The following is a 15,216-nucleotide window of genomic DNA, read 5'->3' as shown; positions in this document are numbered from 1 at the left end:
AACATCAGAGCATGCTAGGGCGGATATGCTCATTTAAGATAAAACAACATCGTGGTTTTGAAGAAAGCAACAGAAAGAAAGAAATCCTCTTCCATGACCGATTGCTCACCTATATAGGTTCCACTGTGGCTACCAGCATATTCAGCATCTTCTGGATGGAGGGTAAAAGCATACAGAACAAAAGCCGAGAAATAAAGCAGAACAGTTAGAGAAGCCCAGCCACAGATGCAAAAAATAAATCACTCAAAACGATTCTGTAAAGCACAGCGTCAACCAGCCCTCACAATGCCACTCTTAAACATAAAACATTTTGTTTTATATTTAAGTTTCGAGTCATGTTTCAAAACATCATGCGATTTGTTTTTTAACCTTCCGCAGGGGTTACCTGATGCAGTTCCAAGGAAATTATACAAGGTCTGCCTACGATGTTTCTACTTTTCACAGGTAAGAAAATCACCACACTGGATCCCCAAAGTGAACCTATTTTTGTAAATCAGGCTCTTGGATAATATGTAAAATACAGAACTTATTTCGGCTCTCTGGATTAGAGAGAAAGGTTACAACGAAGACACAGTCTTTTCTTTTGATGGGAAGACATTCTGTGTCGGGAAGAACTAAAGGCAGAATATTTCTATTTTGATTTTGACTTTGAAAAATGAACAGAGGAAAGCAGTTTAAAACAAACAACGTGCTACTCATTATTTCTTGGGGTTAAATGAAAACTGAGTTATGCGTATCTTCAAATTTTAATTTAAGTAGCGGGGCACTTATTGCTTTAGAACCCTAATCTTTGCATCAATGTACTTCTGGAACTGAGAACACAGCTTGTGCAGACGTCAAATAGTTGAGAAGATGCCCCTGACATCCTTATGTTAAAGTGAGGATGTCGATATATTTGAACAGCATTGAGACTATTGGCAGAGGATAAAACAACGTACTATTGCAGATTACTTTCTATATTTCTGCTATATGAAACAAAAATAGTGCAGTTCTTTCTAAAACAAAGTCCAATCATGATTTTCAGTTACTGTAATGTCAAGAGGGACGTCTGGATGTACAAAATCTTTTATAAACTACTTGCTATGTTCAATTTAATCCGCCCAGATGTGTACTAAACAAAATTAGTAGACTACTCCAGGGAAACTTTTATACATGTACCTTTAATTTCCTCTGAGAAGCACAAAGAAAATGAGAAAGCAAATGATTAAATGTGCAGAAAACACAAAGTAGGAAGAAGATGCATCTAAGGGAAAAAAAAAAAAATCCACCTACCACACTCAACTGTTTCCACATCTTAGAAAAGCCAAAGGGGAAAAAAATGTATTTTAAATATTTCAAAGTTGTTAGTCAACAAATAAATAGAATTCATGAAAACCTACATTTTAGACTGCACTGGAGTCTTGGTCTAAAAAGAAGGTGTATACCAAAAGCAGTAAAAGCACAAGCCTTCATTCAGCTTATTAAGTGCCCAAATGGGAAAAATAATGAGGAAAAAACTTTTTTTTTTTTTAAAATAACACCTTCAACAGGGGATTATCTTCATAGCACAGCTCTGTCTGTAAACTAATCTATCTATTCAATACATAGGATGCATACTTAGACAACCCTTAAAATGCCCTTAAAATGTCTAGGTACCCTATAAATTTAACAATATTCTGGCAATTATCAACTTATTACAAATATGAAGTGAGTCAGGCAGAACCCTTTACTTCTTTTTGTCTATATTATTTGATGAAAAGTATTTTTTTTTGATCACGCATCCTACTGTTTATTTTTTTTTCAATACATGAAATTTATTGTCAAATTGGTTTCCATACAACACCCAGTGCTCATCCCAAAAGGTGCCCTCCTCATGATGAAAAGTATTTTTAAAAAAACAGTCTAAAAAATAGTCGTTACTAATAGGACAGAAATTTAAGAGTTGCGTTTGACTTAGGAGACTCACCTTCGGTTAAAGGTGGGAAACAAAATCTGGCAATTTAATAGCAGCAAAATGTAACCATGAGTCAAGGGAGAGCATATTTTGCTATGAGACCTTGTAGAATGAACAGGACAGTTCTCTGCTCACTTCTCTCTCTAAACAGCAGAGTGTGCCAAAGGAAACACTTAGGAGAGAATGTGCACCATTTTATTTTTATCTTTCAAATACCTATGGGTCCTCCAACTACATTGGTTCTATCTGAACAGCATTAGTAAAAATGACAAGCATATTGTGTTATTCAGGCTCATATGATAAGTCACCCCAAGTTGTGAGTTTGTCTACACTCATTTCTTAGTAGCTGTGAAATGCCATGTACATCTAAGGCAAGTTATCAGGAAACAAATAATAAACTTTGCAATGTGGATTAGGACAAGCCAAGCAACCTAGGCTTAGTGGAAATAACACAAGCTGTGCTTCAGATGGGTCAATCTGCAAACTCAGACACGCCACCATTAAGTGGACTGTTAAACAGAAAGTATGTTTTCTGATAGGAACAACAGGACTGAGTGTTGCACCCCGATTACAGAAACAGTGTCGTGTAAATCAGATGACAAAAGCCATGGATCACACACACACGTGCAAAAAAACAAACATCGCCATATCACATAGAGTATGGTATGTTTCATATTCTAATAAAAGGTTGTACATTCTCAGAAGAAGAGTATTTCCTCCACACTCTTACGTAGGAAGAGAATGACATTTTCTGCATGGTACACACGTGCATATATATCCAAGCAAGCATCATGCTTAATAGACATCCAACAGGAAAAGCAAAGAACACTTTTCCTTAACACTTAGCAAGTTCAAACAAAGAGGAAAATATACAAAAGGCTGATCCCAGAAGACACTTGGGATTACTGCAGGATTCTCAACTATGGTAAGGCACTGTTCTGTGTGCTTTAAATGCATAAACTTACTGAATTCTCCAACAACTCTGAAGCCAGTGCTATTATCTCCAGGTTACAGATGGGAATCAGAGGTACAGGGAAGCAAAACACTCTTGGGTGTGGACCCACACGATCTGGCTCCAGAGTCTGTGTTTTTAACTACTATACTATACCAATCACACCAAAATCACTTTTTAAATTACTCTAACTTCAGGCTAGGAAATACAAGTCAGGGGAGAGGTCAAATGAAGTAAGTTTCTTTTAATTTTCCTGTCTACTCCCACCATCTCCCAGCACACCAGCCTCTCGCCCCCTCCTCCCCCAAAGCTTGAACCACCCAAGTGCGTGTCTCCTGACCAGAGAGGTACAGGAGACTCTTCCCAGCATTACCAGGAGTCCACTCTCCACATCAACACTGAAGAGCTGGATGGGAGAATTACAAAAATCACCGAGGAGAGGCCAACAGGGTCACAAAGAGTAATTTTGGCCAAAGAGAACAGACTGGAAAGGCCCCCGTGAAGAGCATTTGACGAGCTCAACATAACAGGGCAGGGGGAAATTTTCCACGCTGCTGGATGCTACTCTATGTAGAGCAATGTCAGATACTCTTGACAAGAGGAGAAACTGTGTCTATATAGGTATGATAGCATTTACGGGGGCAAAGTTAAATCTCTACCCTAGAAGCTGCTTTCTTATGCCCCGCTCTGCCCCTATGCAATCTTCCCTAAAAGTCTGTAATAATCCACGACCAGTGACCACACCTCTAATTGTTAAGCAACTCTTTCTTACCTGCATGGTATTGGGTCCCCACGACAAAAGGCAAGAAACAGTATGGCGTTAGAACCCTTCATATGGAAAGGCTAAACGCACACACCCTGATAGTGTTTTAGAAGCAACATCTTCATGGGGCGCCTGGGTGGCGCAGTCGGTTAAGCGTCAGGCTCTGGGCTGATGGCTCAGAGCCTGGAGCCTGTTTCTGATTCTGTGTCTCCCTCTCTCTCTGCCCCTCCCCCGTTCATGCTCTGTCTCTCTCTGTCCCAAAAATAAATAAACGTTGAAAAAAAAAATTAAAAAAAAAAAAAAAGAAGCAACATCTTCATTTATGGAAGTAGAACACAGTCTACTGAGATGAAAAGTGAGCAACAATAACTAGGCCGTCAGCTCAACCATCTCGTGGCATGAGCGGTCAGACATGCAATTTACAGCTTAGTTCATCTCCACCTCTGTCCACACAAACTCTGACCTCCGGCATCTCCCCAAAAAAAGCAGTAAACATTAGGGGAAAAAAAGCCACATTCATTATTTTTTAAAACCCCACCAGTATTGAGAAAATATTTGCCAAAGTTTCAGGCATACAAATTTAACATAAGAACATAAGCAATCTACTTATTAATTTCTGAGTTAAGTTTATGTAGGAACATAATAAATAAGCATTGTTTAAGATGCCAAGAGCAAGGAGCTTACTCAACTTGAAAAGTTGTATTATAACAACCTGTAGAGTACGGTTATGTATATTATTCTCAAATTTTTGGCCTTCCAAGATACTGGTACCATGGAGAGAGAATTCATTTGCTTACTCAGTGTTTAAATCGTGCTGTTGGCAGGGGTGCCTGGGTGGCTCAGTCGGTTGAGCATCCAACTCTTGATTTTGGCTCAGGTCATGATCCCAGGGTCATGGGATCAAGTCCCGTGTCGGGTTCTACACTGAGTGTGAAGCCTGCTTGGGATTCTCTCTCCCTCTCTCTCAAAAATAAAAATAAAAAACAAAACTAAAACTAAAACATTTAAATTGTGCTGTTGGTTGATTGTGATCTTCAATCCCTAAAATGCTTGTCTTTGAATGAACTCAGTTATATCCTGTTTGAATTCAATATTAAGTATTTATCCAATTAAACAAATATTGGCTTTGGCTCCAATTAAATATTTTCTTTTGTATCCACATGACAGCAGCCACAACTGGCTAAAACAAATTCTAAATATGGCATTTTGTGTTTTTACATTCTAATCTTTAAAAGGTCAAAAAAATCATACCTTCTGGGTTTTAAGAGTACTATAGGGGCACCTGGTGGCTCAGTCGGCTAAGCATCCGACCTCAGCTCAGGTGATGATCCTCATGGCTCCTGAGTTCGAGCCCCGCATGGGGCTCTGTGCTGACAGCTCAGAGCCTAGAGCCTGCTTCGGATTCTGTGTCTCCCTCCCTCTCTGCCCCTCCCCAACTCGTGCTCTGTCTCCCTCTCTCTCTCAAAAATAAACAAACATTAAAAAAAAATTAAAGCATTTTAAAGAACTGTTTTATAAAAGAAAAATTTTAAATTCATATTATTCAATCACCAGTATGAGAAATTTTCAGGTATTTATGCTTTGATAACTAGAAAAGGAAATTAATTACTGTAAATGAAGATCATACTGGAGTATTCTCCTGTAAAATACACTACTTTCAGTAGTGTATTTCAGAAAAGAAGAGCCTTTTCTGAATACCATGTAAACCAGATTTAAATATGTTATGGGGCACTGTGGTGGTTGTATCAGTTAAGCATCCAACTCTTGATTTCAGCTCAGGTTATGGTCTCACGATTCATGAGATCGAGCCTCGCACTGGGCTCTGTGCTGACAGTGCAAAGCCTGCTTGGGATTCTCATACTCTCTCTCTCTCTCTTTCTCCCTCTCTCTGCTCCTCTTCCCAGTCATGCTCTGTCTCTCTCTCTCTCAAAATAAATAAACATTTTAAAAAGAAAGAAAGAAGTCATATACTATTGAGGTCAAACTTATTAATGTTTGTAACTGTTAGGAAGACAATTCTTAACTTATAAAGTTTAATTTCAACAAAAGGGAACAGACAGTATTTTGATTAAAGAAAATCCTGTTTCTTTTTAAATGTTAGCTGATATCATACTGCTTTATATACATGCAGCTGAACTATGAAAAATAAGGTTTTGGCAGAAAACCATATAGAGCACTTTAAATTATAGCGACACAAGAATTGCAAGCTGTCAAACGTCAATCACGAAAACTACTCCTGTATGTTACTTGACAATAAGATATGCTCTGAACTCATTTCCAAAACACTTAACCTGTATCTTTCATGTAATAATCTTTGAGTTGGCTGTGTCACAGAAAGCCTATCATACTTCTAGGTCTGCTCTTCTCCGTGACTAATGTAAATCCACTGTGTAAGAACCTATCATCAGATGAAAGGAGGGAACACAGACTTCCATGACAAATGTCTTTGTTGGGTAAACTATTCTTCGAAAAAAACAGGAGGTGAGTAGAGGAGAGAAGTCCCTCTCTCAAGCTTCTAAGATTTAGTTACGCTCTAGTTTTAAGAGTTCGTATTTTTCAGGAATGTTTAATTTCAAGGGACAAATTATTTTCTTTGAGAGGCCTATGTTTTCAGTCTGTATTAGATATGCCATGATTCTTAAGGAGAGGAAATAACCAGAGGCACCCGAGTGGCTCAGTCGGTTAAGCATCCGACTTTAGCTCAGGTCATGATCTCGCAGCTTGAGAATTTGAGCCCCGCATCGGGCTCGGTGCTGACAGCTCAGAGCCTGGAGCCTGCTGCAGATTCTGTGCCTCCATCTCTCTGTGTTCCTCCCCTGCTTGCATTCTGTCTGTCTCTGTCTCTGTCTCAAAAATAAATAAAGATTAAAAAAATAAATTGTAAAAAAGAGGTGCGGGGTAGGAAATAACCAAGCACCAAAGAGGACTACCACAGAGTTTTGCACAAGAATGCCAGCTTTAAAGTCTGAAGAAGTCAGTATTCTGGCTCTTGATTTTATCTACCATGGAGCCAGGGTCTAGAGCTGTAGCAGAAACATAAATGCAAAGATAATAGTCCTGGATCCTCTGTTTCTATCTTGACATTGACTGAAGCCCTCTAGTTTCAGAGTTTTTCCTCCATGCAAACTTTAGTTATGATGATACACTGTGAGTCAAATAAAGACTAAACCCATAGTAATACAAGCAATTATTTTGTGAAAAAAGTTAACTGGCCAACTTGATATGTATTACCTGAGTCATCATCCTAAAATTCAATGTTTAACACTATCTCCTAGGTTTTAAGTGTACTTGTAAAATTTAGTACAGAAAATTATCAACGTGACTATTTTTTAGTAAGCGTATAAACACCAACATGACAGAATTCTTTTAAAAACATTTACATTAAGTTAGAAACTTTTCTTAACACCTAGTCTGTGAATTATTATTCAAAGTCATATAAATAAGGGGGCACCTGGGTGGCTCAGTTGGTTAAGCATCCCCCTTTGGTTCAGGTCATGATCTCACAGTAAGTGAGTTCGAGCCCCTCATCAGCCTCCATGATGACGGTGCAGAGCCTGCTTCGGATTCTCTCTCCCCCTCTCTCTCCAACCCTTCCACTCGCTCGCTCTCTCACTCTCTCTCAAAAAATAAACTTAAAAAAAACCCTAAAGTCATGTAAATAAAAGATTTTATATCAACTTTATTTTTTTTCATAGCATTATTCTGTAATTTAGCAAAGAGCATGATAGATGTCTTATCCTAAAAATCCAAGTACCGAATGTTGAAGTCCAGGAAGTGTTAGGTCAAATGGCCTTTACAAGTGTAGTTATATAAACAATCACTAACAAATACACAGATTACAAAACAAAGTGCTTTTAAATGACTTTAAAAATGTTAAGAACCAGTATAATAATTTTGGCATAACTTTTGAGTTCAGAGATTTAGGAGACAGCATTAAAAAAAACTTCGAATGGAATTTTATTTAATTTTTTTAAATGTTTATTTATTTTTGAGAGAGAGAGAGAGAGAGAGAGAGAGAATGTGAGCAGCAGAGGGGCAGAGAGAGGGAGGGAGACATGAATTTTGAAGCAGGTTCCAGGCTCTGAGCCATCAGCACAGAGCCTGACGTGGGGCTCGAACTCATGAACCGTGAGATCATGACCAGAGCCGAAGTCAGACGCTTCACTGACTGAGCCACCCAGGTGCCCTTCAAATGGAATTTTAATTGATAATAATAGTCCTAGATTCCTATTTAATCTCCATAGAACTATACTGTTTCTTTGAATAAGGCCATATTTTCTATTCGCTAGTGATCTGGATAATATTGACCAGATTTGTTTTTATTTAAAACCAGAGAACATCTGTAGATGAGAACAACTAATGTGTCTCTCCATGAATCAAGTCTAATTTTAAAACAAGAGAAAAGATGGAAGTGAATGGAGAATCAGTGAACATTCCTAAATGGTATTTTTAAGAGGCAGAAAAAGAAAGGAAAAAAACCCCTCAAAACAAAACAAAACAAAACAAAAAACCCTAACACATTCAGATAAAAGTATTTAGGTAATTTTGGAATAAGGATTTCTCAGATTCAAATATTAAGGTATTGTCATATAAAAAACTAGGCATATTAACAGACAAAAACCATTCATTAAATTAACACCTCTACATAAACACACACATACGCACACACACAACCCCTCTCATATTCACACACATTTATACTAAAACCAGTTTGAGGTTATTACAAAGACAATACATACCTACTCTGTGTAGTTCTTTAAAGAAACATATTTATAAAAACTTTCACTAAATGAGAATTCATAATTATATCAAACTAGACATTTCTGAGCTGCCTAAGACTCAAACAAATTGGGAGTATGGATTCAGATTCAAGTAGAATTACATCGATTTCCTTTTCCAGTTACACACACTTTATCCCATATGCACCAAATATCTTCGAAGGGGGCAGGCCCCAGTTAGAAATCCTTCAAAGAGCAAGTCAGGTGGATACCCCACAGCCCCTGCCAGCGAAAATTCATCACACTTAAAAACGATGCAACATTCTGGTTAAGCTGTAAGCTTTCTGATGTCACAATCCATGTGGCATTCTATGACAAGTGTGTTTTCCTTCTGCCCAGACTTAACGGAGCAAGAACAAGCAGGCTTTTGAATCCGTGCTCCACTTGAAGTATTTGCTTGCTCTGTGAGATTTATACTCGACTGTAGTTTGGCTCTCTTATAATGTAATTCCTGGGCTATACGCGTCTACAAACTGACAGAAATAACAGGAGATGTGAAAAATGCAACAATACTAAAACCAGATGTTGGTGTAAAATTCCAGGACCATTTATTTGTGCATTCTGCCTTTTAATGTACAATCTCTGTGTTGAAAACAAAAGGCTTTTTTTACTCTGAAAATGCCTAGAACCAGGAAACGTTTAGAGGAGATGAAGTAGGGAATTTATGGGATGGGGATTTGACAGGGGTGAGGCGTGGGGAGTAAAGAGAAGCTGAGAGAAGGGCAGTATGAAGCGGGGGGGGGGGGGCGGCTGGGGGGGGGGGGGGGAAAGGCATCTAAATCCACACTATCTTTTTCAGTAATCCTACCTCGTCCTTTTCCTGCTCTTATTTTGTTTTAACCTAGTCTCGTAACAACTCCAAACAGGCAGGTTAAAGGTCAGAGTTCCTGTGATTTCTGGATAAGCAAGGAAGAAAGAAGAACAACGGTTCTTGGGCACAAGAGCCTTTGTGCCCAAGAGAGTGGTGGGTTTTCTCCCCCTAATTTGACCAAGAAGTATCCTCCCCAAACCTTCCAGCTTGGGAGAAATCAAAGAGTTGCACTTTAGGTTACATTTGTAAAACACCTACATTCAGGAGCCAAGGAGAGTAGTAGTTATTTTCTTAAAGTGTGAGCCATGGGTTTATTATAAACCCTGCAAACACCCCTCTCTTCCAAAGATTCACTTCAATATTCTACTATGAATTTCTTATTTGTTTGGCTGCCATGAAACGATGACCCCAAAGCTATCACAGGGCAATACGAGCTCTCGTTCTACCACAAACACCTGCTTTAATAGTCAAAAATAAACAGCAAGATTTGGTTACTCTGCATTTTTATTAACAAACTTACATGATTTCCTGTTGGAAACTTTCAAGGGCTGAACTAATATTTCTGGTCGTCTCAGAGCCAATCTCCTGGGGGAAAAAGAAGGTCAATGCCTATCAATTTTCAGTACAGATCCAAGATTAATATAACACCAAAATATTAAAAGTCCCAAGGAAAAAAAAAAAAAAGCGGGAAGCCAGGGGAAAAATGGACACAACGCAATCTATTCAAATTTAAAAAATGAGTCCTCTAACTTCCCAAGTTTTAGAAATCCTCCCCACTCCCAAATCACTCTTCTTCTTTTTCCATCTTTCACATCAGTACAGCTTCGGATATTAATGTGCTATTTTTCCATTTGCTTCATAACAAAAACCGAATATGACCCCGGTACCGTCGTGTTATTTTTGGTCATTATTCATACTTAGTTAGACAAAACAGAAACCCAAACCTGGGGGGGGATAAAGGATTCAGAAGCAAGGTTTCAGTGCTTATTTTATCACAACTATCCTCGAGTGATATTTTGCAGAGAACAAAAGGTCACTTGAAGCAAAAGCCCAGTAATGGTGCACCAGTTGCTCACCTTTCCTGGAAATGCCTTGAGGGAATCAAGCCTGCCCTGGGATTGGCGTCACCTTCATGTGTCGCTTGCCACCATGTTGCATCATCTTGGCTCATAATCTGAAGGATATCTCCCTTTTTGAAAGAAAGCCCAGCTTCCTTACATGGAATCGCTTTATCCTCATTAGGGTCATAGTCAAAGAGGGCTTTGATAAACATCTGGAAGAAAGTTTCATTTAAAAGGAGTAAATACAAAAAAAATAAATGTGGAGGGGCCAACATTCTCCTTTGATTTAAGAATACACTTTTTTTAAAAAGAGATTATTAAAATCCACTTGCTGTGACAAAGAGGATATGTATTAGAAGGAAAAACGTTAGTGCCCGCCCCCCGCCCCGCAAAACAAACCCAAAAGCTTCTTAAGTAATGATTACCTTGCCTTCCTTAGACGGCGTCTCCTCTTTGATGCTGGGTATAATCTTAAATGTAATTGCTCCCTGAGACTGAGCCTGATAACAGAGGAAAGACTTATCAGAACACTTGTAGAGCCAAGGAGAAGGCAGGCAAAAAAAGGTAGAAAATGGAATGATTCTGAAAATTTACAAGCTTGGGGTTTCTACTCTTAAACCAAACTGAGGAAACTATTTTTGTAGAAATTCCTGTAATATGAGAAAGCACTCAAGTTTGTCAAGTTAAAAAACATGAAACACCAAATCCACATTTACCTCCTGTGCACTTTTCAAATGCCAATGAACATATTACCATCCATGTTGAGCAACTTCATAGCAACACAGAATATGCACAGTGCCTTCTACAGACAATATTATACGGTGAGAACAGATGATGTGCAAGGTTCAGGCTATTACATTTAAGTATCGGCATCCATGTTTTTAGGGTCAAAATACCTGAACTGTCAGCAACGCAGTTATAAATACATGATTCAATTGTATATATATTAGCTGCAAGGCTCATCAGAAAAAAATAATGAAGAACATCCAGTGCTATTAAATTCTGGTCAGTGAGTAAAATACCAAATGTAATAGCTTAATTAAAAGGTAAAGAGGGGCTCCTGGGTGGCGCAGTCGGTTAAGCGTCCGACTTCAGCCAGGTCACGCTCTCGCGGTCCGTGAGTTCGAGCCCCGCGTCAGGCTCTGGGCTGATGGCTCAGAGCCTGGAGCCTGTTTCCGATTCTGTGTCTCCCTCTCTCTCTGCCCCTCCCCCATTCATGCTCTGTCTCTCTCTGTCCCAAAAATAAATAAACGTTGAAAAAAAAGTTTTTTAAAAAATAAAAAAATAAAAAATAAAAGGTAAAGAGAGGGGTGCCTGGGTGGCTCAGTCGGTTAAGTGTCTGACTTCAGCTCAGGTCATGATCTCGCAGTCCATGATTTTGAGCCCCGCATTGGGCTCTGTGCTGACAGTTCAGAGCCTGGAGCCTGCTTCCGATTCTGTGTCTCCCTCTCTCTGCCCCTCCCCTGTTCATGCTCTGTCTCTCTCTGTCTCAAAAATAAATAAAAACATTAAAATTTTTTTTTAAAAAAAGGTAAAAAGACATCCATTCTAATTGCATTAAGGCAAGCAAAAACAATACGTGCAATTCTTTTCTGACCATGTCAGATGAGAACAGGTCTCCCTTTAATATACTCTCATGTCATTGTCTATTCCTCTTTTTAGCCTTTATCGTAACTGTACTTAAATAATCATTTATGCAATTATTTCTTTTTTTCAAAATATTTTTTTTCTTTTTTTTTTAAATATATGAAATTTATTGTCAAATTGGTTTCCATACAACACCCGGTGCTCATCCCAACAGGTGCCCTCCCCAATACCCATCACCCACCCTCCCCTCCCTCCCTCCCCCCATCAGCCCTTAGTTTGTTCTCAGTTTTTAAGAGTCTTTTATGCTTTGGCTCTCTCCCACTCTAACCTCTTTTTTTTTTTTTTTTTCCTTCCCCTCCCCCATGGGTTTCTGTTAAGTTTCTCAGGATCCACATAAGAGTGAAACCATATGGTATCTGTCTTTCTCTGTATGGCTTATTTCACTTAGCATCAGACTCTCCAGTTCCATCCACGTTGCTACAAAGGGCCATATTTCATTCTTTCTCATTGCCACGTAGTACTCCACTGTGTATATAAACCACAATTTCTTTATCCATTCATCAGTTGATGGACATTTAGGCTCTTTCCATCATTTGGCTATTGTTGAGAGTGCTGCTATAAACATTGGGGTACAAGTGCCCCTATGCATCATCACTCCTGTATCCCTAGGGTAAATTCCTAGCAGTGCTATTGCTGGGTCATAGGGTAGGTCTATTGCAATTATTTCTTAACATCTGTTATCCCTGCTAAGTTGTCAGCTCTGTGACAGCACTGAATATCTGGCACATATATGAGAAGAATGAGGGAGGAAAGCAAAGAGGAAGACAGCATCAGGCAGATAGGAAAGGAAGGAGGCAGGAAGGAGAGAGAGAGACAGGAGAATGGGGGGATATCTCTGAGGCTTACTGTCAATGGTGTGCTCATACACCAGGGCTCTGCTGTGGAAAAGAAAAGAAAAGAGAAGAGAAGAGAAGAGAAGAGAAGAGAAGAGAAGAGAAGAGGCCCTGATTTGTATTGTTTGCCAATTTTCATGGACCACAGCCAGCTTCCATTTACCAGCGTGACGTACCTAAGTCAAGCTGGGAAAAGCCGCATAGACTCAGGTCGTGCAAATGTAAAGAGCCAGCTCCAGTACAGCACAGAGACTCAAGTCAAGTGAGGTTTTAACAGTACAAATACCAGAATTTTATAACAGGAGTGATTTCAAAATGGCACTGTCATTGTTATTGCTTACCATAAAAGAATTCACAAATCTTTTTAAAAAAGTTTTTAAATGTTTATTTTGAGAGAGATAAAGAGCAAACAGGGGAGGGGCAGAGAGAGGGAGACAGGGAATCCCAAGCAGGCTGTGCACCGTCAGCACAGAGCCCGATGCGAGGCTCGAACTCACAAACCATGAGATGAGTTGGACTACTTAACTTACTAAGCCACCTGGGTGCCCCAAGAATTCACAAATCTTATTAGGAATTCATATAATACTGAATTGCATAGGTAGAGAGAAAGCAAGTCTTCTTTATGATCCCTTCCCATTCTACTAGTGCGTATGTGTGTTAATGTATACAATGCCCTTAGAACAGTAACCTTTAAGGGCTCAACCACCATAAGCAGTTACTAGTATTACTAAGTCACACCCGTCTATCAGCCATTGTGATTGGCTCACAGTACTGCACCATATGGGTGAATGATTAGTCAATCAATGCAACCGTCCTGCTATTTCTAAATATTTTTTAAATCTTACTTATATAATACATTTGCCAAATTATGTCCTCAGGGTTATTTCCAAAAACTGAATTTCTTGATTAAGGATATGTAAATTTAAAAATTTTGATAGTTTCAGATAGCTGTCTCAAAAGGATTTACTACCAGAAGCACATAAGTATGCATCTGTGTCCCCAGAATCTGACTGACTGTAGCCATTATAAAGTTTTTAAATCCCTCTAATCCCATATTTTTCAGACACCATGTTTCTTTTATAAATTTTTCTATGTTTTCTTATTGATTTTTATGAACTCTCTACACATTAAAATACCTTCTGTCACATACACTGACAATATTTTTCCTAAGTCTCATGTGTCTTTCAAGCTATATATGGCATCTTTTTCTGTACAGGAAGTGTTCAATTCTAGTAATCACAGCAATTATTTTTCTGTTTGAATTTCACATCAAGTTTAAAAAGTCTTTCTTTACTTTTTTATTTTTTTAAGTTAATTTATTTATTTGGGGGGGGGGGGTGGGTAGAGAGAGTGGGGGAGAGAGAGAACCCCAGGCAGGCTCCACACTCAGCATGGGATCATAACCTAAGTCCAGATCAAGAATCAGATGCTTAACTGACTGAGCCATCCAGGTGCCCCTGATTTCTTTAAATATTTAAATCTTTGGGGTTTATTTTTGTGTGTAGTGTAAAACAGGAACTGTTTTTTCTAACTGAATCATCAATTCATCCAATAACATTTATAAAAGGATTTCACAGCTTTCCCATGGATTTAAAATGCTATCTTAATCATATATAAAATTTTCAAAAATATGGAGGTCTGCTTGAAGATACTAAACTCTATTTCTGTATGTTTATGCTTTCATACATTAACAGAGACAGTCTCCCTTCATTTTATCCTTACAAATAAACTGGAGAATTTACACTGTCAAGGCCTAAAATAATTTTGTTCGTTTTAGATTTCACAGGACATCTAAGTTAGTTTCACTGTTTTATATGCCTAGAAAGCATAGCCTACAGTCTGGCCATGTCGATGGAAAAAGGGAAAAGAAAAATACGTCACCAACAACAAAGTAGGTCCCCTCTATTAAGTACCTCATTTGGGATGGGCCCTGTAATAAACTCTTCACATACATTAACTCATTTAATCCTCAAAACACTCCAGTGAGATATTTACCTTTTATTTTCATTTGTAAATGAAAACACTGAGGCAATGCAAAGATTAAGGTATTTTCCAAGGACATACAGGGATTAAGTAATGAAGATGGGATTTGAACTCTAGACTGCCAAATCCAAATCCTGTGTTTATAACCAAGTCTGAAACATACTGATTCAATTTCATTTTTTATTGCAGTTTTAAAACAAATTTCAGCTTACCAAAATCTGAATTATTTCTTCAGGCCTTTTATCTTCGACTGGAATCCCATTCACTTCCCTAAGTTCATCACCAACATGAATAAGACCTGAGAAGTAGCAAATTCGGGAAATTAACAGACTTACCTACAAAAGAACTGCAATTTGCAATTGTATCTATACTTAAAGCATTGTTTGGTTCCTTTAATACATTTGAGGAGACCTTTATGCTTCTCAGGTTTCAGATTCTGTGCCTCTAAACAGCAG

General features: G+C 38.5%; 1 protein-coding gene across 8 annotated transcripts in view; it reads right to left on the bottom strand.

Annotated features, from left to right (window-relative positions):
- Positions 1-15,216, bottom strand: part of MPP7 (MAGUK p55 scaffold protein 7) — a 303,608-nt gene that overhangs the window by 77,704 nt on the left and 210,688 nt on the right. For 5 of the 8 annotated variants that reach the window (XM_040451103.1, XM_040451107.1, XM_040451109.1 and 2 more), the window contains 7 exons: positions 14,974-15,059; positions 10,724-10,798; positions 10,314-10,510; positions 9,758-9,822; positions 1,273-1,293; positions 1,159-1,170; positions 110-151 (listed from right to left, as the gene is read on the bottom strand). In XM_040451103.1, the coding sequence (XP_040307037.1) occupies positions 110-151; positions 1,159-1,170; positions 1,273-1,293; positions 9,758-9,822; positions 10,314-10,510; positions 10,724-10,798; positions 14,974-15,059 (498 nt within the window). The remainder of the gene's footprint in view (positions 1-109; positions 152-1,158; positions 1,171-1,272; positions 1,294-9,757; positions 9,823-10,313; positions 10,511-10,723; positions 10,799-14,973; positions 15,060-15,216) is intronic. The other 3 variants (XM_040451106.1, XM_040451110.1, XM_040451104.1) reach the window with 2 other exon arrangements.

The sequence above is a fragment of the Herpailurus yagouaroundi genome, unplaced genomic scaffold (assembly GCF_014898765.1).
Source record: "Herpailurus yagouaroundi ecotype Mexico unplaced genomic scaffold, PumYag 203, whole genome shotgun sequence".
Taxonomy (NCBI): Eukaryota; Metazoa; Chordata; class Mammalia; order Carnivora; family Felidae; genus Herpailurus; species Herpailurus yagouaroundi.
The sequence above is the reverse complement of the archived record's forward strand: the minus strand, read 5'-3'. Positions and strand labels throughout refer to the sequence as shown.